Source organism: Ranitomeya variabilis, chromosome 1 (assembly GCF_051348905.1).
Source record: "Ranitomeya variabilis isolate aRanVar5 chromosome 1, aRanVar5.hap1, whole genome shotgun sequence".
Taxonomy (NCBI): Eukaryota; Metazoa; Chordata; class Amphibia; order Anura; family Dendrobatidae; genus Ranitomeya; species Ranitomeya variabilis.
Genome location: NC_135232.1, coordinates 360691810 through 360717794, shown reverse-complemented (window position 1 = coordinate 360717794; position 25985 = coordinate 360691810). Strand labels below are relative to the sequence as shown.

The 25985-nt window shown below is 43.9% G+C and overlaps 1 protein-coding gene across 3 annotated transcripts in view; it reads right to left on the bottom strand.

Moving 5' to 3' along the window:
* The window catches only part of RABGGTA (Rab geranylgeranyltransferase subunit alpha), a 94515-nt gene extending 69376 nt beyond the window's left edge, over positions 1 to 25139 (bottom strand). Inside the window, exons 1-6 of one of the 3 annotated variants that reach the window (XM_077248936.1) lie at positions 25076 to 25139; positions 7330 to 7358; positions 4161 to 4271; positions 1281 to 1405; positions 714 to 901; positions 433 to 630 (exon numbers count right to left, since the gene is read on the bottom strand). In XM_077248936.1, coding sequence (XP_077105051.1) covers positions 433 to 630; positions 714 to 901; positions 1281 to 1405; positions 4161 to 4271; positions 7330 to 7332 — 625 coding nt within the window. In that variant the 5' untranslated portion in view covers positions 7333 to 7358; positions 25076 to 25139. Of the gene's footprint in view, positions 1 to 432; positions 631 to 713; positions 902 to 1280; positions 1406 to 4160; positions 4272 to 6121; positions 6293 to 7329; positions 7359 to 24803; positions 25015 to 25075 lie in introns of those variants that run through there. The other 2 variants (XM_077248934.1, XM_077248935.1) reach the window with 2 other exon arrangements.
* Positions 25140 to 25985: the final 846 nt, after the last annotated feature.

Sequence of the window (25985 nt, the reverse complement as noted above, 5' to 3'; positions counted from 1 at the left end):
GCACGCTCCGGCACTTTGACTGACAGCCAGCTCTGCATGGAGGCACTGCAGAGCCCAGCTATCAGTCAGTCACAGTATAGGGAGCAATGACTTTAGCCACACTGACACGCCTGCCTGCCTGACAAAGCCAGCAGCTCCCAGGAGGAATAAAATTGACTTTCTCCTGGGTGCCGCACTTCCAGTACACTGGCCAGGCACTTTTCTAATTATCTTAACCTGCAGATAAACCCACATCTGCAGGATAATAGAGTTATCTGACCTGACAGGTTCCTTTTTAAGCGTCTGGTCACATGTCCATATGTTTGCTTGGAGAGCTGTCCCTATAGAATAACGTGTGAACCTACCCTAAAGTTCAGAATCCCTTCTCCAAGGGTTCCTGCATGAAATATGGATAGAATTGTGACATTTCTTAAGTAATCTTTGTTTTCCCACCTGAGAGCAAGACTTTTTCGGTTGCTCGGCCTAGATGCTGTGGGTCTGGATGAATCTGGGGAAGAAGCTTGCTCCGATAATGCCAAGATGAGTAATTGGAGAAATTTTTGGTGATAAGGTCGCTAGTATATTCAAGCTCATCAGAGGGAGGCACATGAAATGATTGTGCTACAAATCTTCTGTAACCCCAGCAATGAACTGTATACCAGACGAGGAGGAAAATAAATATGATTAACTTCACAATATTGCGCGAGAGTGGACTCTATTTAGATTGCACTTACAGTTCCTCTCATCAATCTCCAGAAATTGATTACAAAGTGTTAGCTCTCTAGCCCAATCTGGCTCCGGCATATGTTTCATGATCCAACAACGATGATACCAAGTGCCATAGGATTTAGGGTTGACTTGTAGACAATTCTGTAGAAAGGAGAGCTCTGACAAATATAGAGAGCGCATCTCTTCATCGGACCTCAAATACAAAAAGAAAGGAAAGTGTAATATTTATGTGCTTAACAACTGACCACTTACATTTTACCCACTTGTACCTTTAATTGGGTAGCTTTTCTGAATGAATATGCACACGTTTGAAAATGTCAAAAATATCTTTCAGTATTGTACAGCTACTTTGCATATCTACGCATTTCCATGGTTAGAGACTACAAACAAATCAGTGAGTAGTCTGATCCTACGTGTACCCCCCTTCCATCTGTCACCAAGCACCACTTCTAGCAAACCGTCTGAATGCATGTGATCATTAAAGGATCATTTCTATTTGACCATACATGCTAACACTACACCTTTTCACAATTTGTACAATATCAGAGTCCTACAGCGAAAAGAAAAGTCACCTGTCAGATCCAAGTGCAAGAAAAACCTCTCGTCTCAAGTTCCATAATGAGGCAAAGTCTGGATTTAAAGCCAATATTTGAGCTGCTATTTCCAAGGCTTCTTTATCCAACTGTCCACCTTTTCGCTGGAAAAAAAAACAAAAATAAGCCTTCATAGCACAGAAGGTTGATACTACGGACAAATGTAGATTCTAAAGCAGGCACAGAAGAATATTGTCAAATTTATGTCGATGGTCCGTTCATGTTTCACTGAGGAGAGAAAATGGCTGGGTTAAATCAGGGATGTCAAACGCAATTATTAAAAGCTTGGACAAAGTCGCGGGCCAACCTTGACATTTATTTTTAAAAAATGTCTACAATTAAGGAAGTTTTTCCTTTTGAAATGTAACGATGAACTTTTTCATATGGAAATAAACTTAAAGTGGTTGTCCCAAGAACAAAGTATGTTTTAATTAATAGATCTTAGAATAAAATAGGTTATGTAAGAGCAGGAAAAAGCATTTAATCCAACGGCCTAATTTAAATATGTAATAACAAAGGATAAAAAACCTTGAATAATATACAGTGGGTACGGAAAGTATTCAGACCCCTTTACATTTTTTACTCTTTGTTTCATCCATTTGGTAAATTCAAAAAAGCACCCCACTGTTTGAAGCTCTCCGACCCTTTCTCCTTTACTCCAATGTTTTCAGCTATATTCTCAGATACATATGCTTTTTTTTATTGCATTTTGTTCTACTTTTTATGCAGCGGAATAATTAAAAATGAAGTCAAAAAGTGGGTTTTATATATTTGTTATGTTCACTGTAGGGGGTTAAGTAATGTGACAATTTTACATAATACTAATACCAAATGTATTATACATTTATTTAAATTGCAGGAAATGTTGTGTTTTTTATGTTGCTTATTTTAAATTTTTGCTAACTTTTTATTTAGTCCTTCTATGAGACTTGAACATTTTAGTTTGATCACTGGTGTAATAACTTGAGGCTTTTATGTAATGTGAGCCGTTTGCCCATCAGTGTCGGCTTCACTATCCCCTCTTTCAGACGTATAAGTAATCAAGAGGAAGTGAGAGTGCAGCTACAGCTCTCACTTCCTGATCTGAAGGTGCGGATAGTGAAGCCAGCTCTTATTGCCCCCATAAATCACTAAGGCTTCTTTCACACTAGCGTCAGGCTCGGTCCGTCGCAGTGCGTCGGGCCGAGGTCGCCGACGCTAGTGTTGTCTCCGCCGCACAACGGGGGCAGCGGATGCATTTTTCCAGCGCATCCACTGCCCCATTGTGAGGTGCGGGGAAGTGCGTGGAGGTGGGGGCGGAGTTCCGGACGCGCATGCGCGGTCGGAAAAAGCGGACCGTCGGGATCAAAAAACGTTACATGTAACGTTTTTTGGTCCAGACGGTCCGCCACAACACGGCGCAACCGTCGCACGACGGTTGCGACGTGTGGCAATGCGTCGCAAATGCGTCGCTAATGTAAGTCAATGCAAAAAAAAAACGCATCCTGCAAACACTTTTGCAGGATGCGTTTTTTCAGCAAAACGACGCATTGAGACGTACTGCAGAAAACGCCAGTGTGAAAGTAGCCTAAGACATTATCATGTCATAATGGGGCATCTCCTTACCCATTATAATGTACATATGTCAAAAAAGGGGTTAATACAGATAAAATCCAATACATCTGCACATACATTGTACCTAATCGAATCTCCGTAAACATAAATGGTTACTTGTCAATTTCTAGATTTAATCGAAATACTGATTAAGGCTATGTCTCCACGTTCCGGAAGCTCTGTGCTTTAGACACAGCGGATACCCCGCTCCGCCCAAAGTGCTGCCCCCTTCTTTACGCGCGGTGATTCCGGATGTGTTCATTGAACACAGGCGGAATCACCGCATCCTATACATAGGCTAAGTTATTTATCTTGCGGAGATGGAGCGTCGCCGCAAGATAAATAGTCATGCTGCAGTCTATAAAGACATGCCGCCTGTCCGGATACGCAGGGCCGCCGGATGCGGCAGTGCGCACATAGTGGAGACGAGAGTTCATAAAATTCCCTCCACTATTCTGTAACATCTGGATGCTGTGGATTGGACGCTGCGGCTGAAAGCAGTGTCCAATCCGCAGAAAATCCTGATGTAATCCGGCACGTGGAAACATACCCTTAAAGGATTTTTCAGGATTTAAATAAACAAAATAAAAACCATTACTACATAAGACTATAGAATATGCTAAAAGCATTACTTACCAGCTGAGAGTCAGGGTATGTGCCTACCATCAGGAATTTGCTGCGGTTTCGATGCTGTTTATTTATGCAGCGTACAAACCGCAGTGGCCAGATGTTGCAGTATAATGGATGGGATTTCTAGAAATCCCATGTCTAGTATGTGTGCATGTGTACCTATGGATCACCTGCGAACACCGACATGAGGGGCGTCTTTCAAGACCGCAGCCTGTCAATTTCAGTGAACACATGTGGATTCACCTGTGTTCAACAGAAGGCAGCGCTTTGGACACAGCGGACATGCACTGCATCCGAAGTGCTGCTAATTCCGGATTCCGGCTCCAGTGATCACTAGTCCAGCAATAATGACGATTCAAACATCATTCATCTGACCTCTGTAGCAACTCACTGGCCATGTGAGGGTTTCATAGGCAGCACCGTTGAAGCCAGCAATTGGCTACAGAGGTCAGGTGAATGAAGTAGGACTGATGAGGTCCACCGGAGCAGTGTGGTATTTAACTGGTAAGTAAGGATTATTTCTTGGTTTTAAAAAAGATCCCTACTCTTCTACAGATTTTGGAAAACTCTTTAGACTCAATGGAAAATTGGAAGCATATTAGTGGAAAAGCCAGCACCAATGACCGCTTCAGTTACCTTATTGAAGGCTGCCTGTGTGGCACTAACATAGAGTTGTAATTTTCTCTCTCTCTCCTTACGCTTTGCCTCCTGTTGCTCCAACGTAGTCTTCACTTTAATCCGCCCGTGCTAAACACAGAATATAGGATATGGCTTTGTGAATTCAAGAACGTAGATACTGCAATCAGTTTTTCTTAATATCACATGGGAAATAATGTTATCGTATTTTCATACTGATGTATGGCGTAGACTATCAAAAAAACAAAAAGTCTCCAAAGCTAAATGTAAAAACCAAATACATTTTCCCAATCGCAATGTTACTTGCATAGGAGACTGAGACTTCACAAGTCACAAGTGATATGTCGCAGTACAAATACATTATCCAAAGATTAGATTTTTCCCTGGCACAACAATATTTGTTCTCATCTACAGCTGCAAAAACCCCAGTATATAATAAAAGTGATTTTTGACTAAGCTATACTATGTACTATAGAGCTATGTAGTGGCAAAGTATCATGAAGATTTCCTGGCCTCTTGTGCCAATGATTCGAATTCAGTTTCCTCAATTGTTGTTGCCATTTAAGAGACAGCATTATGGCGCCTCTATATCCTCTGAAGTAATCGTGATTACAGTTTTCCTAGAATGGTATACATAATGTTCTATTTGTAAGCATTACTCAATGCTGCAAGACACTTGACATGGTAATTCTTAATTTAATCTGTATTTGGTCACCATATACCAATATATTGTTAATCCATTCACACCACAATGGACGCCATTTTGACTATTTAAATTGATCTGTGGCTAATGTAGTAACAGTCTATTTTAATCAGATGAAGGGTGCTAGAGGGGTAGTCGGGCACTTCAAGGTAACCTGTCACCCCCAAAATCGAAGGTGAACTAAGCCCACCAGCATCAGGGGCTTATCTACAGCATTCTGGAATGCTGTAGATAAGCCCCCGATGTATCCTGAAAGATGAGAAAAAGAGGTTAGATTATACTCACCCAGGGGCGGACACGCTGCGGTGGGCGTCGCAGTCCGGTTCGGGGCCTCCCATTTTCTTACGATGAAGTCCTCTTCTTGTCTTCACGCTGCGGCTCCGGCATACTTTGTCTGCCCTGTTGAGGGCAGAGCAAAGTACTGCAGTGCGCAGGGGCTGGGCCTCTCTGACCTTTCCCGGCGCCTGCGCACTGCAGTACTTGCTCTGCCCTCAACAGGGCAAACAAAGTACGCCTGCGCCGGAGCCGCAGCGTGAAGACAAGAAGAGGACTTCATCGTAAGATGGGAGGAGCCGGACTGGACCGCGACGCCCATCGGACCGGACAGCAGCGGGACCGCCCCTGGGTGAGTATAATCTAACCTCTTTTTCTCTTCTTTCAGGATACATCGGGGGCTTATCTACAGCATTCCAGAATGCTGTAGATAAGCCCCTGATGCTGGTGGGCTTAGCTCAACTTCGATTTTGGGGGTGACAGGTTCCCTTTAAAATGCATTTTCTAAATATCTATCCTTACACCCTAACCACTTTTGTAATTGGCTGTATCACACAACACTAATCCCTGTGGGGGGTTTTTATTAACACAGAATTTCCTGTGACTTTTCGTTTGAGAGACGTCTCAAATGTGATGTTACAGGAGGCTGGGGCTGCACTCACTCTCCGCAGTGTCCATTACCACTCTTGGAACAGGAGGCCACCAGGAAGCAGCACTGCTTACTAGCTCCTTGCATCGCCACCCCCTCTGAAGATGTCCTGGATGATTGACAATGTGAGTGCAGCACCAGCAATTTTCTTCCATCTCCGCTGCCACCGCTAGAAGCAGTGAGTGACACCAACGCTGCCTCTTGATGATTCGAGGGTGGTGCTAGAAACTGTGGGGCAGCACTAGTGTCACTCACTTCTTATTTCTCCACCACCTGATGTATTCTTTCACAGACGCTACTGTGGCAATAGAAGCAGAAAGCCGGTGCTAGACTCACTCGTCCATCACCCAGGATGTCTTCTCAGGGGCCATGATGCAGGAAACTAGTAAGTAACTGTATCGCTGAACCTTGATGATGTCCTGTTCCAGGAGGGGTGATAGACGCTGTGGGGAGTGAGTGCAGCCCCAGCCTCCGCTGATGTCGTGTTCGAGACTCCTCTCAAACGAACTGAAACAGGAAGTACAGTAAACAAAAAACAAAACACACATTTAGGGATTATATAGGGAAAAGTAGGGCATTGTGTAATAAAGCTAATTACAAAAGTGGTAAGGGCATAAGGATAGATATTTAGAAAATATAAATCACCCAAACGTGTTATAAATATCCCAATACAAAAGTGTTTGCATCATTTATTCTTCCTCTTTGATTTTTTTTTTTTTTTTTTTAGTACCAGGAAAGGTCTCTTCTCTTACTGGTTAAAAAGGCACAATTTTTCTCAATACAGTAAGCACATGTTCCGATTATGCTGTGTGCATGAGCGAAGCATTATCCTCTCCCACCCATCTCAGTGGTGACCGACAGGCTGCTGGATATACACTGACAGGAAGGTCTGGAGCACTCCCCTATAGACACTGTAGGCATAATTAGGAGTTCATTTTTCATGGTTCCTTTTAGCCAATGACAATATTTTTGCTGTTTTGGCCATTACGAGAGCAGACCTGTTCATTTACTATATTGCCCTTATATTGAACATATGTTGAGAACTACTTTAATCTTAAAATTCAGCAAAAGTAGAAACCCCGACACCTAATGAGTACAGTGATGGCAAATCGAAGCTGACTCCTACAGTCAGGTCGGCACAATAGAAGGAATCACCACTAATCAAGATAACTTCATTGATGGAGCAAAGCTATTGGACATGTGCGACCATCACCACAGCTCCATACACTGTATAATGCTCATTGTTGAGTACTATAGCTCAGCTTGGCCTGGCCAGAAGCTATAAAATAATGTGCATATATTTGCTTCATTTTATGCCCTACAAGTACTCTAACATGCAGTCTACACCGACTGTTAAGTGAACCAACATACTTCTGAACAGGCAAGGCCACAAGTGCACGGGACAGGAAGAAAGACATGGCATCACCAAAACAGGGAGGGGGCCCTGATTCTGGTAACTTCAATTGAGTACATTTTTGGAGGATGATTTTTTTTTTAAATAAATAAAACGCTCTCTCTCATAGTGCAGGATAATTTGGACTTACCATTGTGTCTAGGAACAGGGACAGCAGATCTGCAATAATTGAAAATTGGTCAGTCATAAGAATCACTTAAAGATTACATGTATGCAGTATTGCACAACTACAATACTAGAATCACAGTTAGTACAGCTGAAACAACCTAAGACACACATCCATCAAGTTCATCTGATAGATGGGAGGTGATAAACAGAAGGTGTTCTGCATGAATCAATGCATGAATCAATCTACCCTAAGAAAAGCTAATTTTTCCCCTCATGATCCCAAGTATTGATTGCTTGGGTTAACATTCAAAAATTAAAACACAAAAACAAAACAGGAGTCAGAAGTGCGATATGATAAGTACTGATTAGCCAAAACATTAAAAGGGAACATGTAATGTAAAATAATGCTATTAAATCATCCTTAAAACCCATCCTGCGTGATAATATAGGTGAATCTAATGAAAATGTAGAGTCCCTGTGGGTGGAGATAAGGGGAGGGGGAAAAAATAATAAATTACTGATAGGGGTTTGTTATAAGTCTCCAAAAATAATGGAAGCAATGGAGAATATCCTCGTAAAGCAAATAGATGAAGCTGCGACTCAAGGAGAAGTCATTATTGTGGGGGACTTCAACTACCCTGAAATAGATTGGGGAACAGAAACCTGCAGTTCCAGCAAAGGTAATCGGTTTTTGACAACTATGAGAGATAATTACCTTTTACAACTGGTTCAGGACTCAACAAGAAGGGGGGCACTGCTAGACCTAATATTAACCAACAGGCCAGACCGCATAGCAAATATAAGGGTTGGGGGTCACTTGGGGAATAGTGATCACAAAATAATAAGTTTTCATGTATCCTTTAATAAGATGTGTAGTAGAGGGGTTACACGGACACTAAACTTCAGGAGGGCAAATTTCCAACGGATGAGAGATGATCTTGGTGCAATTAACTGGGACGATATCCTGAGACATAAAAATACACTAAGAAAATGGGAGACGTTTATTAGCACCCTGGATAGGACCTGTGCACAGTATATACCGTATGGGAATAAACATACTAGAAATAGGAGGAAACCAATATGGCTAAATAGAGCTGTAAGGGGCGCAATAAGGGACAAAAAGAAAGCATTTAGAGAATTAAAGGAAGTAGGTAGTGAGGAGGCATTAAATAAATACAGAAAATTAAATAAATTCTGTAAAAAGCAAATCAAGGCAGCAAAGATTGAGACAGAGAGACTCATTGCCAGAGAGAGTAAAAATAATCCCAAAATATTCTTTAAGTACGGAAATAGTAAGAAACTAAAAAATGATATTGTAGGCCCCCTTAAAAATAGTCTGGGTGAAATGGTGGATGAGGATGAGGAAAAAGCCAATATGCTAAATGACTTTTTTTCATCAGTATTTACAAAAGAAAATCCCATGGCAGCCAATATGGCCAGTGATAACAAAAATTCCCCATTAAGTGTCACCTGCTTAACCCAGCAGGAAGTACGGCGGTGTCTAAAAATCATTAAAATTGACAAATCTCCGGGCCCGGATGGGATACACTCTCGAGTACTGCAGGAATTAAAGGGAACCTATCACCCCGTTTTTTAAAGATTAGATAAAAATAGTGTGAAATAGGGGCAGAGCTGGGCTTTACATTACTGCCTTTTTGGTGCCTTTACACCCCCGTTATGCTGCCGAAATACCTTTGTGAAGTGGCCGTTTTCTGCTGTCACTCAAGTTGGTCAGGTCGGATGGGCGTGGTCACAGCGCTGTTTCTCCCCCAGATCAGGCTCATCATTACGTTGGTGGCGTAGTGGTGTGCGCATGTCCAAAGAGAAGATCCACTGCCCAGGAGATTCAAAACAGCACGGTCTTCGCTATTCGCCGTTTACCGGTGGGCGCGGCCATCTTTCCTGTGGCCGCGCGTGCGCAGATGGAGCGCTCTGCTGCCCGGGGCTTCAGGAAAATGGCCGCGGGATTCCGCGCGTGCGCAGATGGAGATCGCGGCGGCCATTTTCCTGAAGCCCCGGACAGCAGAGCGCTCCATCTGCGCACGCGCGGCCACAGGAAAGATGGCCGCGCCCACCGGTAAACGGCGAATAGCGAAGACCGCGCTGTTTTGAATCTCCTGGGCAGTGGATCTTCTCTTTGGACATGCGCACACCACTACGCCACCAACGTAATGATGAGCCTGATCTGGGGGAGAAACAGCGCTGTGACCACGCCCATCCGACCTGACCAACTTGAGTGACAGCAGAAAACGGCCACTTCACAAAGGTATTTCGGCAGCATAACGGGGGTGTAAAGGCACCAAAAAGGCAGTAATGTAAAGCCCAGCTCTGCCCCTATTTCACACTATTTTTATCTAATCTTTAAAAAACGGGGTGATAGGTTCCCTTTAAGTACAGTCATTGATAGACCATTATTTTTAATCTTTAAAGAGTCCATAATAACAGGGTCTGTACCACAGGACTGGCGTATAGCAAATGTGGTGCCAATATTCAAAAAGGGGACAAAAACTGAACTCGGAAATTATAGGCCAGTAAGCTTAACCTCTACTGTGGGTAAAATCCTGGAGGGCATTCTAAGGGATGCTATGCTGGAGTATCTGAAGAAGAATAACCTCATGACCCAATATCGACATGGGTTTACTAGGGACCGTTCCTGTCAGGCTAATCTGATCAATTTCTATGAAGAGGTAAGTTCCGGACTGGACCAAGGTAACCCAGTGGATATAGTGTATATGGACTTTTCAAAAGCTTTTGATACGGTGCCACACAAAAGGTTGATACATAAAATGAGAATGGGGATAGGGGAAAATATGTGTAAGTGGGTTAAGAGCTGGCTCAGGGATAGGAAACAAAGGGTGGTTATTAATGGAGCACACTCGGACTGGGTCGCGGTTAGCAGTGGGGTACCACAGGGGTCAGTATTGGGCCCTCTTCTTTTTAACATATTTATTAATGATCTTGTAGGGGGCATACAGAGTAGAATTTCAATATTTGCAGATGACACTAAACTCTGCAGGGTAATCAATACAGAGGAGGACAATTTTATATTACAGGATGATTTATGTAAACTAGAAGCTTGGGCTGATAAATGGCAAATGAGCTTTAATGTAAGGTCATGCACTTGGGTAGAAGTAATAAGATGTATAACTATGTGCTTAATTCTAAAACTCTGGGCAAAACCGTCAATGAAAAAGACCTGGGAGTATGGGTGGATGACAAACTCACATTTAGTGGCCAGTGTCAGGCGCTGCTACAAAGGCAAATAAAATAATGGGATGCATTAAAAGAGGCATAGATGCTCATGAGGAGAACATAATTTTACCTCTATACAAGTCACTAGTGCGAACACACTTAGAATACTGTGTACAGTTCTGGTCTCCGGTGTATAAGAAAGACATGGCTGAACTAGAGCGGATGCAGAGAAGAGCGACCAAGGTTATTAGAGGACTGGGGGGTCTGCAATACCAAGATAGGTTATTACACTTGGGGCTATTTAGTTTGGAAAAACGAAGACTAAGGGGTGATCTTATGTTAATGTATAAATATATGAGGAAACAGTACAAAGACCTTTCTGATTATCTTTTTAATCATAGACCTGAGACAGGGACAAGGGGGCATCCTCTACGTCTGGAGGAAAGAAGGTTTAAGCATAATAACAGACGCGGATTCTTTACTGTAAGAGCAGTGAGACTATGGAACTCTCTGCCGTATGATGTTGTAATGAGTGATTCATTACTTAAATTTAAGAGGGGACTGGATGCCTTTCTTGAAAAGTATAATGTTACAGGGTATATACTAGATTCCTTGATAGGGCGTGGATCCAGGGGACTGGTCTGACTGCCATATGTGGAGTCGGGAAGGAATTTTTTTCCCCAGTGTGGAGCTTACTCTTTGCCACATGGTTTTTTTTTTGCCTTCCTCTGGATCAACATGTTAGGGCATGTTAGGTTAAGCTATGGGTTGAACTAGATGGACTTAAAGTCTTCCTTCAACCTTAATAACTATGTTACTATGTAAACAGTAGATACAGGCTTAATCTGTAGGAAAATAGCATTCGGATACTGTGCGGTGCTGGCACCGAGAGCCCCTCTGCCAGGAGGGAATTCATTTTATTCCTCCTGGCAGTGTTCGGCTTTCAGTCATAGGGGTGCCGCCAGCACTGTTTCACTCACCGCTCTGTGTATAGAGAGCAAGTAACCGCACCCCATGTACTGACTGACAGCAGACTATAATGCTGATCCTGCTGTCAGCCAGTGTCGGGGGAGCAGTTAAAGATAGAGATGAGAGAACCTCAAGGTTTGGTTCGATTGGCCGAATGATTAGAACATGTTCGATGAACGGTTTGACAAAAGTACCCGAATGCCATTAGATTCAATAGAAGGCAAAACCAAACATATACACAACACCTTAAGGGGTGACAAAAACAGCTTCCCAAACAGGTAAAATTAGGGGTAGACACCATAAAAAATCTGGCATCAATTGACTCACAGTAGAAATTTGCAAATAGCACAGCAGAAGTCAGCCATGGGCCATGCGTGAGGAATTGAGGACCTGGTGGTTAAGTGAGCGGTGTAAGCCTTCTAAGATGGGAGACCTGACACCTCAAACAACAGCGATAGCATTGATATTGAGCTCCAGATACTCCTGCACCATCCTCTCCAGCCGTTCACAACGTGTCAGACCTGTACTCTGTTCTGCTGGTGCAGGGGCTGGGCTAAAATATGTGTTAAGTGACTCACAGAAATTGCTATTGTTTTTGCGATAACGCCTTGACATTCCCAGGAGTTGGACGTCTAGAAACGGGATGCACACTGTGTGCCTCACTGCTGTCTACAAGCATGTTTCGATACTCCAGCATGCGCACATCCCTTTCAACGGGGGGAAGCATCTAGCTAAATTTACTCTTGTACCATGTATCTAACGGACTGGCAACCCAGTAGTCAGCACTATTTCTAACCCTAAGAATACGGTCATCGTTTTGAAGATAGCGCAGCAAAAAGTCACTCATGTGTCGGACGCTTCCATGAGGCCCATGTTCATGCTGTGTTGGTGCCAGGGTAACACTCAAGGTTGCTTCCTCCATCCCCTTCCGACAACCATGGACAACATAGAGCAGATAATTATCCTCTTCTTCTCCTGTTGTGCGTCCATCACCTCATCCTCCTCCATTTGTTTCCCGGCTCCTGCATCTTCACTAAGTTTGTCTGGTACCACGAGCCCTCCTTGATCGCTGTAAGCCACCCTCCCATGGCATGCTGTGCGACAGTCTGGAAATTTGAGATATTATTCTCCCTTCCGTATCCTCCTCTGATTCCAACTCTTCTGCTGGGACCATCACCTCCTCACTACAATCCGGACTGCATTGGCCCAGGCTATTCAAAAGCAAATAATGCACCAGGGCTCATCGCTGCTGCCACAGCAACATGTACTGAGTGGAATTCCACTGTGTTGGAACATCGCTAATCAAACGGTTAACCGGTAGGCTGAAAGACCTCTGTAGCGATGCAAGTCGATGACCTGCGGGATGCGATTGTTGGAAGTGAGCACACACAGCTTTCGGCAGCAGCACATCAAGGCCTGTATAGTGGCAGAGAAATAGCAGCGCCACCAGGTTGAGGACGTGAGTCATGGAAGGCACGTGTGTGAGATTGCCGGCCTGGATACCTGTCCACAACTCTTGAGCTGTGTGACTGTGATCTCCAAGTCATATTAATTTATTAATTATATATTATTATTTATTATTACTTATTTTATATTACTGACTGATTGAAGTGAGCCATGGCTGTGCAGTACGGAAGTGGGGGGATTCTCTCTGCACTGTTGGAACGCATGTCTGATTAAGGGAGAGGTTGAGGGCACAGGTGGAGGCCCTAAAGGAGGTGGGGGAGGCAGAAGCAGTGGAGGAAGTGTTCAATACAGAGGTTTGTCCCGCAAGCCTTGGGGACTCCAAGACTTGTGGAGCAGCCCCTTGACAGTCTGCCAGTCACCCAGTGGCCAGTCAGCGAGATGTAATGCCCTCGCCCATGTTTGCTCGTCCAGGTGTCAGTGGTGAAATGCACCCTGGCAGACATAGATTTTTTCAGGGAACGAGTGTTGTTGCAGGCACAGCTGTCTTAGAGAAGTAATGGCGACTGGACAACTGGTACTGGGGGACTGCGACGGCCATCAACTTTCGGAAACTGTCTGTATACACCAAGCAGAAAGGCAGCATTTCCGTGGCCATCAGATTGGAGATGGTGGAGTTCAAGCTCTTAGCTTTGCCATGTGTAAAAGGAAACATTCTTTTACGTGACCACAACTGCAGGACCGAGGGCTTGCTGCTGTGCTGAGAGAAGGTGGAGTACGGTGAATCGGACAAACTACTGGACTGTGAGGGAGGTGCATGCGGAGATGTTACGGTGGATTGATAAAGTTGTGGTGTGCTAGTTCTCCGATATAGGTCAAAAACAGCAAGCATGTCCACTTCTGTTACAGCTGACGACGGGCTCTCAGTCACCATTTACTGGAGTATGGAGAACAGGACAAACTGCTGGACTGTGAGTGAGGTGCAGGAGGAGATGTTATGGTGGACTGTGAAAGATGCATTGTGCTAGTTGAGACAAAAACAGCAGACATGTCTACTTCTGTAATAGCTGTCCGACTCTCACTCACCAAGAATGTGGTGGGAAAACAATTGTAGTTTCTGCGCTGGAGACCTATGTGAGAAGACTTGGAATGGTGATGGAGGAGGAAGCAGCAAATGGGGTTGATGGGATGGCCAGTGTGTTGGTGAGGCCCACCAGTCCGCATTTTAGGGGAGAGATTCCCACACTAAGGCATGTTGATCGCGCATGTGCCGGTTCATGTATGTGGTTGTCAAATTATTGCAATGTTTGCCTCTGAGTTTTTTTTTTGCAAATGTGACAGATAACATGTCTCAAAAAACTAGGCAACCCTTGCTGCCCCTGCAAACTGCATACTCGTGACAGGTGCTGGCCACAGCCAGAGATGGGGCCGAGTATGCAGTGCTTGTCGTGGTTGCATCACTTCGTGTCTGTGTGGGAAGGCGCAATGTAACTTCTTCATGTTTCTCCTCTGCTGAGCTACTCAGCTGCGTACCTCTGGGTTCACACCCAGTGGGATCTACAACCTTATCATCATCCTCTCTGTTCTCAGAGGATCTGAATTCTGCTCGGACCCTACTTCGTCCGGCCCCGGATCCAACATGAAAAAATTTGGGGCGTCAGTGCAGATGCTTTCCTCCTCTGGATTCTGTGATTCTTCGGAGAAGACCTCTGATACCCATGGAATACAATGTGTGAACAGCTCTTCAGAATGGCCCATCTGTGGTTCCCCACAGTCAGTTGGGGGTTTGGAAATTTTTGACGCAGAGGAAACAAGGGAGATTGGGGTGCCACCTCTGAAGATTGTACTGTCTGTGATGTTAAGGTGGAGGAAGAGGCCACTTGATGCAGCGCTTGCCCATCCACTGTAGCACATGCTCTTTCTGAGTTTCATCTACAAGGCGTACCTCTGTGTAGCTGCCAAAGAAAGGGAGTTGAGTAGCCCGGCCAGTAACTGATGTTGTGAGTGATCTTTGGATAGGACGAGATTGTGTTTTTTCAGTTGAGCTTTCATTCACATTAACACCTAACCCACGTACACGTCGAACACCAAGCCTATTCCCCCTTCCACCACGACCTCTCCCACTCATGTTGAAAGCAGCCTTCCCCTCTTGTACCCTGCTGCCTCACAACCTTAGACCCACAGCTGTCAGTCACCTGTCAATAAATGAACAATCACTATTTATTTTCTTAGTGTGCCTGAACAAGACTGTTATGCCTAACAATTTTTTACGTGGAAATCTGGCCTTCTGATTTGCCACTGAAACACAGTTTTAGATCAAATGATTTGGAGTAGCAAATGGGGCTTCCGGAGACTGCCCGACAGTCTTTGCACAATCTACTTCGATGCTGGAAGATCGATTTCACACAGGACAGGATCCTATCTATTTCACTGACATGTTCACTTTCAGCACCAGCACTAGTGAAGGAGCGCCCTCTCTGCACTGTGACACTGAGCAAATGACACCAGCAAAACAAGATGTCCACTTTTTACATGGCCAGGGACATATGACTTCAGCAGTCAACCACAGAAAACCATGAAATTGTGGTTGGTTTCCGGGCCCTGATTGGTTGCCGGAATCAACACACAAAGTTAAGAAAAAAAAAGCACACGCAGCTCCTACAATGTCTTCACATGCTCCTCTAACCACTGCACACCCCCTCCCCTCATAAAACACATCCCCCTTCCCCATCCCGCTCATCATACAGCACCACTATCCTAGTCAAAGTAATAACAAAAGCATTATTGGAAACGTGATGATTTACCGAATTTAGGCCGAATTTTGATGACTTTGAGTAAAAATGCTCATGTAAGGGAACACAGATCCGAATCTGCTAAGTTCGTGCCGAATTTGAGATTGGCGAATATTTTCCGAACATGTTTGCTCATCTCTAATTATAGCCACTGTTATTTATGCAAAGAGCGGTGAGTGAAACAGTGCTGGCAGCACCTATAACTGGAAGTCGAAAAATGCCAGGGAGTATAAAGATCACTTCCTCCCAGCAGTGGGGCCTAAAGTAAAGGAACTGCACTATGTCAGCACGCTATTAACCACATACAGTATCTGCGGGCTAAACCCTTCACCCCAAAGCAATTTTTTTTCCAACTCTTCATCCAAGACCCATAACTTTTATTTTTCCATCCACATTGCCGACTGAGGGCTTTTTTTTTTGTGGGACGAGTTGCACGTTTGAATGACCCCATTCATTTTATCACAGTGTACTGGGAAATGGGTAAAAAATTCCAAGTGTGTTGAAGTTGCAAAAAATAGTGCTATTTCACAATGTTTTTTTTTTTTTTTAAATTTAGCATGTTCACTATATGGTTAATCTGACCTGGCAAAATGATTCTACAGGTCAGTACGATTACGCAGAGACCAAACATGTATAGTTTTGTTTTTTTAAATGTTGCTCGTTGCCATTTTCTGAGACCTGTATCGTTTTCATTTTTCGTGATAAAGTGCTCTGTGATCGCTAATTTTAACCCCTTAATCCCATATGACGTACTATCCAGTCGAGGTGACCTGGGACTTAATTCCCAGTGACGGGATAGTATGTCATATGCGATCGGCCACGCTCAAGGGGGGAGAGCGGCCGGGTGTCAGCTGACTATCGCAGCTGACATCCGGCACTATGTGCCAGGAGCGGTCACGAACCGCCCCTGGCACATTAACCCCCGGAACACTGCGATCAAACATGATCGCAGCGTTCCGGCGGTACAGGGAAGCATCGCGCGTGCTTCCCTGAGACCCTCGTTACAAGGCGATGTGCTCACTTTGTACCGAGCGTCTCCTCCCTGCAGGCCCCGGATCCAAAATGGCCACGGGGCTACATCCGGGTCCTGCAGGGTGGTGGCTTACCAGCGCCTGCTCAGAGCAAGCGCTGGTAAGCCTGCAGCCCTTCATGTCAGATCGCTGATCTGACACGGTGCTCTGCAAAGTGTCGGATCAGCAATCTGACCCTATAACATGATTCCCCCCCCCCCCGGGCAATGTTACAAAGTAAAATAAAAATATATTCACATGTGTAAAAAAAAAAAAATTCCTAAATAAAGAAAAAAAATATATATATAGTTCCCATAAATACATTTCTTTATCTAAATAATAAAAAATAAATAAAAGTACACATATTTAGTATCGACACGTCCGTAACGACCCCACCTATAAAACTGTCCCGCTAGTTAACCCCTTCAGGGAACGCGGTAAAAAACAAACAAAACAAAAACGAGGCAAAAGACAACGCATTATCATACTGCCAAACAAAAAGAGGAATAGCACGCGATCAAAAAGACGTATATAAAAAACCATGGTACCGCTGAAAACATCATCTTGTCCCGCAAAAAACGAGCGGCCAAACAGCATCTTCAGCGAAAAAAGAAAAAAGTTATAGTCCTCAGAATAAAGCGATGCAAAAATAATTATTTTTCTATAAAATAGTTTTTATCGTATAAAATCGCCAAAACATAAAAAAATGATATAAATGAGGTATCACTGTAATCGTACTGACCCGAAGAATAAAACTGATTTATCAATTTTACCAAACGTGAAACGGTATAAACGGACCCCCCCCCCCAAAAAAAAAAGAAATTCATGAATAGCTGGTTTTTGGTCATTCGGATTCACAAAAATCGGAATAAAAAGCGATCAAAAAATGTCACGTGCCCGAAAATTTTACCAATAAAAACGTCAACTCGTCCCGCAAAAAACAAGACCTCACATGACTCTGTGGACCGAAATATGGAAAAATTATTGCTCTAAAAATGTGGAGACACAAAAACTATTTTTTGCAATAAAAAGCATCTTTTAGTCTGTGATGGCTGTCAATCATAAAAATCAGAAAAAAAAAACCCGCTATAAATAGTAAATCAAACTCCCCTTCATCACCCCCTTAGTTAGGGAAAAATAATAAAATTAAAAAAATTTATTTATTTCCATTTTCCCATTAGAGTTAGGGCTAGGGTTAGGACTAGGGCCAGGGTTAGGGTTGGAGCTTGGGTTAGGGCTACAGTTAGGGTTAGGGCTGGAGCTAAAGTTAGGGTTTGGATTACATTTACGGTTGGGATTAGGGTTGGGATTAGAGTTAGGGGTGTGTCAGGGTTACCGTTGGGATTAGGGTTAGGGATGTGTTTGGATTAGGGTTTCAGTTAGAATTGGGGGTTTTCACTGTTCAGGCACATCAGGGGCTCTCCAAACGCGACATGGTGTCCGATCTCAATTCCAGCCAATTCTGCGTTGAAAAAGTAAAACAGTGCTCCTTCCCTTCAGAGCTCTCCCGTGAGCCCAAACAGGGGTTTACCCCAACATATGGGGTATCAGCGTACTCAGGACAAATTGGACAACAACTTTTGGGGTGCAATTTCTCTTGTTACCCTTGAAAAAATAAAAATTTTGGGGACTAAGAAAAACATTTTTGTGGGAAAAAAAAGATTTTTTATTTTCACGGCTCTGCGTTATAAACTGTAGTGAAACACTTGGGGGTTCAAAGTTCTCACAACACATCTAGATAAGTTCCTTGGGGGGTCTTGTTTCCAATATGGGGTCATTTGTGGGGGGTTTCTACTGTTTAGGTACATTAGGGGCTCTGCAAACGCAATGTGACGCCTGCAGACCATTCCATCTAACTCTGCATTCCAAATGGCGCTCCGTCCCTTCCGAGCTCTGCCATGCGCCCAAAAGGTGGCCCCCCCACATATGGGGTATCAGCGTACTCAGGACAAATTGGACAACTTTTGGGGTCCAATTTCTCCTGTTACCCTTGGGAAAATACAAAACTGGGGGATAAAAAAAAATTTTTGTGGGAAAAAAATCATTTTTATTTTCATGGCTCTGCGTTATAAACTGTAGTGAAACACTTGGGGGTTCAAAGCTCTCACAACACATCTAGATAAGTTCCTTAGGTGGTCTACTTTCCAAAACTGTGTCACTTTTGGGGGTTTCAATGTTTAGGCACATCAGTGGCTCTACAAAAGCAACATGGCATCCCATCACAATTCCAGTCAATTTTGCATTGAAAAGTCAAACGGCGCTCCTTCCCTTCCGTGCTCTGCCATGCGCCCAAACAGTGGTTTACCCCCACATATGGGGTATCAGCGTACTCAGGACAAATTGCACAACAACTTTTGGTGTCCAATTTCTTCTCTTACCCTTGGGAAAATAAAAAATTGGGGGCAAAAAGATCATTTTTGTGAAAAAATATGATTTTTTATTTTTACGGCTCTGCATTATAAACTTCTGTGAAGCACTTGGCGGGTCAAAGTGCTCACCACACATCTAGATAAGTTCCTTAGGGAGTCTACTTTCCAAAATGGTGTCACTTGTGGGGGCTTTCAATGTTTAGGCACATCAGTGGCTCTCCAAACGCAACATGGCGTCCCATCTCAATTCCTGTCAATTTTGCATTGAATAGTCAAATAGCGCTCCTTCCCTTCCGAGCTCAGCCATGCGCCCAAACAGTGGTTTACCCCCACATATCGGCGTACTCAGGATAAATTGTACAACAACTTTTGGGGTCCATTTTCTCCTGTTACCCTTGGTAAAATAAATAAAATTGGAGCTGAAGTAAATTTTGTGTGAAAAAAAGTTAAATGTTCATTTTTATTTAAACATTCCAAAAATTCCTGTGAAACACCTGAAGGGTTAATAAACTTCTTGAATGTGGTTTTGAGCACCTTGAGGGGTGCAGTTTTTAGAATGGTGTCACACTTGGTTATTTTCTATCATATAGACCCCTCAAAATGACTTCAAATGAGATGTGGTCCCTAAAAAAAAATGGTGTTGTAAAAATGAGAAATTGCTGGTCAACTTTTAACCCTTATAACTCCCTAACAAAAAAAAAATGTTGTTTCCAAAATTGTGCTGATGTAAAGTAGACATGTGGGAAATGTTACTTATTAAGTATTTTGTGTGACATATCTCTGTGATTTAAGGGCATAAAAATTCAAAGTTGGAAAATTGTGAAATTTTCAAAATTTTCACGAAATGTCCGTTTTAAAACGCAAGTCTTATCAAAGAAATTTTCACGAGAAAACAATGTCAGAATCATCAGGATCGGTTGAAGCGTTCCAGAGTTATAACCTCATAAAGGGACAGTGGTCAGAATTGTAAAAATTGGCCCGGTCATTAACGTGCAAACCACTCTTGGGGCTTAAGGGGTTAAGAGCCCTGAGCTGTTTTTTTTTTAAACTGATACCATTTTGGGGTAAATCCGATGTTTTAATCATCTCTCATTAATGAACAGATTAACTTATTTAATATTTTGATAGATTGACTTTTTCGACCCAGTATTCAGTATTTTATTTTTTATGGTTTAATTTTTAAACGGGGCAAAGTATCCCCTGTAATTTAACCCCTTAATGACAGCCAATATGTCTTTTAACTGACCTGAGATATTTGAGAATAGCCTCCCCATACAGGTGACAATCCAGCAGCTGTCAGCTGTACACTATAGCTGACTTGCTGCATCAGCCATGATCAATGTTTGCACCGTCCAAATCTGTTTAACCCCTTAGATGCTGCTGTCATTAGTGACTACATCATTATAAATGGTTAATAGAGTGTGAGGGCTTCCTCTTTATCCCAATCGGTGCCCTCAGATCATGATTTTGTGATCCTGATGTTTGCCAAGGCAATTCATGACCAAATAGTGACCTTAGAGTCTGTCGGCTATAGTAATTTGTTCAGAAGTTAGAGGCATTTAGGTGGTAAAAATACACATTTTCATTTCTGTCTTGCCACTTTGCATTAATTCCTGAAAAGCACCTGAAGGGTTAATAAACTACCTGACTGCAGTTTTCAATATGTCAGAGGGTGCTGTTTCTAAAATGGTATCACTTTTGGGGGTGTTCCAATATATGGGACTCCTAAAGTTACTTCAAACATGGATAAGTCCGTAAAAAATAAATTTTTTAAATTTCCTTGAAAAAATAAAAAATTACTGCTACATTTTTAAACCTCCTAAAATGCTAACAAAATAAAAGAACATTTTATAAATGGTGCTGATGTAAAGCCGACATGTGGGAAATGTTATTTATTAATGTTTTGCTGCTGTATGACTGAATGATTATCCCTTTACTCCAGATAAAGTTTGAAAATTGCTAATTTTTTTACATTTTTCTCAAATTTCTGATTTTTTTTATAAATAAACACCAAACATATCAACCTAAATTTACCATTATCATAAAGTATAATGTGTCATGAAAAAACTATCTCAAAATCACTGGGATTTGTTGAAGCGTTCCAGAGTTATTACCACATAAATTGACACTGGTCAGATTTCAAAAATTTGGCTCCGTCACTAAGGGGTTAAACTTTGTATTATTTTTTTTTTATATACTTTTTATTGTATTTAAAAGTCCCTTAGGGGACTTGTATAGCTGAAATCACAATCTGTGAACACCAGCTAAACTTGTTTTTCACAAGAGAATTGTAATAACAGGCACAGGGATCATCTGTAGACCCCTGGCTGTCATGACAATCCATCAGAACCCCACAATGACGCCCCCCCGCCAGCAGGTGTTAAATGCCGCTGTCAGAGATTGACAATGGGATTCAACAGGTTAATAGCTGTGGTGGGAACGCTGCTCCATCCGTAGCTGTTAAGGCACATGAGGAAATCAGCCATGATCTGCCAAGAAATATGCAGGCTCGGCATGCGTGCCCACCCACATCAAAGGAATGGATACGACTTTTGACGTATGTGTACATCAAAGGTTGTGAAGGGGTTAAGAGCATTATTTTACATGACATGTTGCCTTTACACTCCTGTTGTAAATATTGTTTATGCTCCCAATTCCTCCAAAACATTTCTGACCCGCTGAGCGCAGGTCTTGTACTGGACTTTTATTGACAGAGCACCCAACGGACTGAATTGAGACATGGAAAGATTGGAGACCAAGACAATACCTTATATAGGAACAGCCATAGTACTCGGCAGGGGCCACTAGACAATGTACAAGGCTCTGGGGGTCCGCTACATTGCTTACATCCGACTAATGTTGGGTTAGGTATCAGCTGATCGATAGGGTTGCCAGGTGACCCCACCGGTCTCATATTGAAGAAGCATACTACAGATGGAATATATATTGATAACCTCAGACTGCTACTTTACTTTTTTCAACAAACTGAGCTACAATAGCTGTTCTGTTGTATCATACCAGACGGACTAGGACCTGCTGTTATAGAGATATTTATAATAATAATCTTTATTTTTATATAGCACTAACATATTCCGCAGCGCTTTACAGTTTGCACACATTATCATCGCTGTCCCTGATGGGGCTCACAATCTAGATTCCCTATCAGTATGTCTTTGGAATGTGGGAGAAAACCGGAGAACCCGGAGGAAACCCACGCAAACACTGTCAGAACATACAAACTCCTTGCAGATGTTGTCCTTGGTGGGATTTGAACCCAGGACCCCAGCGCTGCAAGGCTGCAGTGCTGACCACTGAGCCACCGTGACCCAGTCACCTACACATCATAATTTGAACCTTGTTAAGACTTAGGCTACGTTCACATTTGCGTTGCATCGGGCGCAGCCGCGGCGACGCATGCGTCATGCGCCCCTATATTTAACATGGGGGGGGGGCATGGTCATGCCTTGTGTTGCGTTTTGTGACGCATGCGTTTTTTTGGCGCAAGCATCAGGGCGCAGAGGACGCAGCAAGTTGCATTTTTTTGTGCGTCAAAAAACATGCCAAAAAAGGACGCATGCGTCACAAAACAATGCGTTTTGCATGCGTTGCGTCGCCGATGCGTCGCCGACGCAACGCAAATGTGAACGTAGCCTTGCAGATGAGGATATGTAAATGAAAAAAATGTTGAACATTTTCAAAACATCTTGATTTATTCAAGATCAAGTATGAGTGACACATGCAGAAATATACGCACTTTCACGCCTTGGCATGCTTCACTGAGGTTACTAATGGTTGTCTGAGAAACGTTCTGCCATGCTGAATGCACTTAAAAATGCAAATCATCAAGATCCACTGTTGGCAGCTCCCTATGCAATTGCTGATTAATAACGTCCCAGATGTGCCATGGTAGCACACATAGGCCACACAGGCTGCTAACAATAGAACGAGCAACATGTGGTCTAGCATCAGCATGTTGGAAAGCGGCATCTAGGACACTGGAGAAATGGCCCTACCACTGGCTCCAGTGACCAAATCAATGTGTCTTTAGAATGAGTATTAGAGGGGTCCGGCTACCATATCTTTACAATGAGTATTAGAGGGGTCCGGCTACCATATCTTTACAATGAGTATTAGAGGGGTCCGGCTACCATATCTTTACAATGAGTATTAGAGGGGTCCGGCTACCATATCTTTAGAATGAGTATTAGAGGGGTCCGGCTACCATATCTTTACAATGAGTATTAGAGGGGTCCGGCTATCATATGTTTAGAATGAGTATTAGAGGGGTCCGGCTACCATATCTTTACAATGAGTATTAGAGGGGTCCGGCTACCATATCTTTACAATGAGTATTAGAGGGGTCCGGCTACCATATCTTTAGAATGAGTATTAGAGGGGTCCGGCTACCATATCTTTACAATGAGTATTAGAGGGGTCCGGCTACCATATCTTTACAATGAGTATTAGAGGGGTCCGGCTATCATATGTTTAGAATGAGTATTAGAGGGGTCCGGCTACCATATCTTTACAATGAGTATTAGAGGGGTCCGGCTACCATATCTTTACAATGAGTATTAGAGGGGTCCGGCTACCATATCTTTACAATGAGTATTAGAGGGGTCCGGCTATCATATGTTTAGAATGAGTATTAGAGGGGTCCGGCTACCATATCTTTACAATGAGTATTAGAGGGGTCCGGCTACCATATCTTTACAATGAGTATTAGAGGGGTCCGGCTATCATATGTTTAGAATGAGTATTAGAGGGGTCCGGCTACCATATCTTTACAATGAGTATTAGAGGGGTCCGGCTACCATATCTTTACAATGAGTATTAGAGGGGTCCGGCTATCATATGTTTAGAATGAGTATTAGAGGGGTCCGGCTACCATATCATTAGAGTATTAGAGGGGTCCGGCTACCATATCTTTACAATGAGTATAAGGGTATGTTTCCACGTTCAGGAAACGCTGCGTTTTTGACGCTGCGTTTTTCTGCTGCGTCAAAAACGCAGCGTCCAGATGTTACAGCATAGTGGATGGGATTTTATGAAATCCAGACTCCACTATGCGTTTAAAAACGCATGCGTTTTTGCCGCGAAAACGCATGCGTTGTGCGTTTTTTCAAAACGCAGCATGTTGCTACAATGAGCAAAACACGCAGGCACACCACAGGTGACCTGCCAGTGACCTCAGGTGCAGTTTTGGTCAGGATTTTACTTGCATAAAATCCTGACCAAAGACTGATGCAATCCTGAACGTGGAGACATACCCTTAGAGGGGTCCGGCTATCATGTTTAGAATGAGTGTTAGAGGGGTCCGGCTATCATGTTTAGAATGAGTGTTAGAGGGGTCCGGCTACCATACATGATGCCAGCCCACACTATAATCCTGGGAGTAGGAGCAATGTTCCCCTGGGGAGGCCCTCCCTTCGAAGGTATTGCTCATGCAGTCACCAGGCCAAGACAAATGCGGGTTTCACCTATGGAGACCATTCCAGCCTCCCGTCTCCACCTGGAGACCACAGGGGCAAAGCCATGAGGAGGTCTTCACCGGTCTTACGCCCTGAAGGCATTTAACCCTTTATAAACACCAGTTACCTAGGCGACTCTGTGAAAATGGGCCAATATAATGCCAGATCTGGTGCCCAGAACCCATTGGGGCATGCTAGGGTGACCCCCGATTCCGCAGTGTGAGTGATCAGCGGCCTGAAGTCATTTAACCCTTTACACAATACCCATCAGTGCCCATTTTTGTCGTACTTTTACATTTTGAACCGTTCCCGCCCAGGCACCGTCCTGCGATTTCCTTTATCATTGTGGTCACGTCTGCTTGTTATTAAACTTGGGGAACCTCGTGCAGTGTAATTCACCGGGTCTCATGCATGACACTACAGGAACCTAATATGGCAGGGTATAGCGTGCACCGCACACATAGCCGGACCGCCTCAGGACGACACCTGCCGGGTGCGGAGAAGCGGTCCACGTACCGACCCCTCAGCACCAGGCAGGAAGCACAGCCCTCCCCCGCATACCTGCCGCTGACAGCCGGCTCCGGACATAAAGGTACCGGAAGCTCTGCTGCACCACTTCCCAGAAGCCCGGCACCGCCTCCCAGGAAGAGGCTACCAGTAGTAGCGCGGCTTACACCAGAAATCACTACGTCACGGAATGAGACGAGAGCTGTGATTGGACGCTGACATGGCCACTATGCAGAAATCTGGGTATTGGGTAGTTCTAGTTCAGCACACTTGTTCTTCCTATAAAACTGCACGAGCTTGTGTAAAGCCCTTCCTATGCATTACTTACTATGCAGCAGCAGGGGGCGATGTGGAGCTATAGCCAGCATAATTGAAAGTGATCCTGGAGCTGCATGATCCATAGCAGCATCCCAGCTCTGCAGCCCAGGCAGTGGGGAGCAGGGGCAGAGGAGCAGACATTGGGCAGATGAGCCTGAGCACAAAAATATACAAAGAGCTGGAAATGCTGAATGTATGGGCCGGAGTCACACTAGCCATTTTAAAATCGGTCCGGTTTTGTTCCTGCAAAGTAGGACGAGTGTCGTGCGAGTGCAATCCGAGTTTTCACACCTAGCACCCCATTTAGGCCGGGGTCACACGTGCGAGTGTGATGCGAGGAACTCGATCATCAATACTCGGCACTGCCGCTGGAACTCAGGACCGGAGCGCTCAGCTGCATAGGAATACAGCGTGCCGGCGGCAGTGCCGAGTATTGAGGCGCATGTTTCTCACATCACACTCGCATGTGTGACCCCGGCCTTACATCCGAATGCAGTGCGATTTTAGAGGGAACCTGTCAGCAGATTTTGCCGCTATAAGATGCGACCACTGCCTTCCGGGCTTCTCTACAGCATTCTACCCTGATAACCCATATGGAGAGGAAAACCCCTGTTTGGGCGCACGGCAGGGTTTGGAAGGGAAGGAG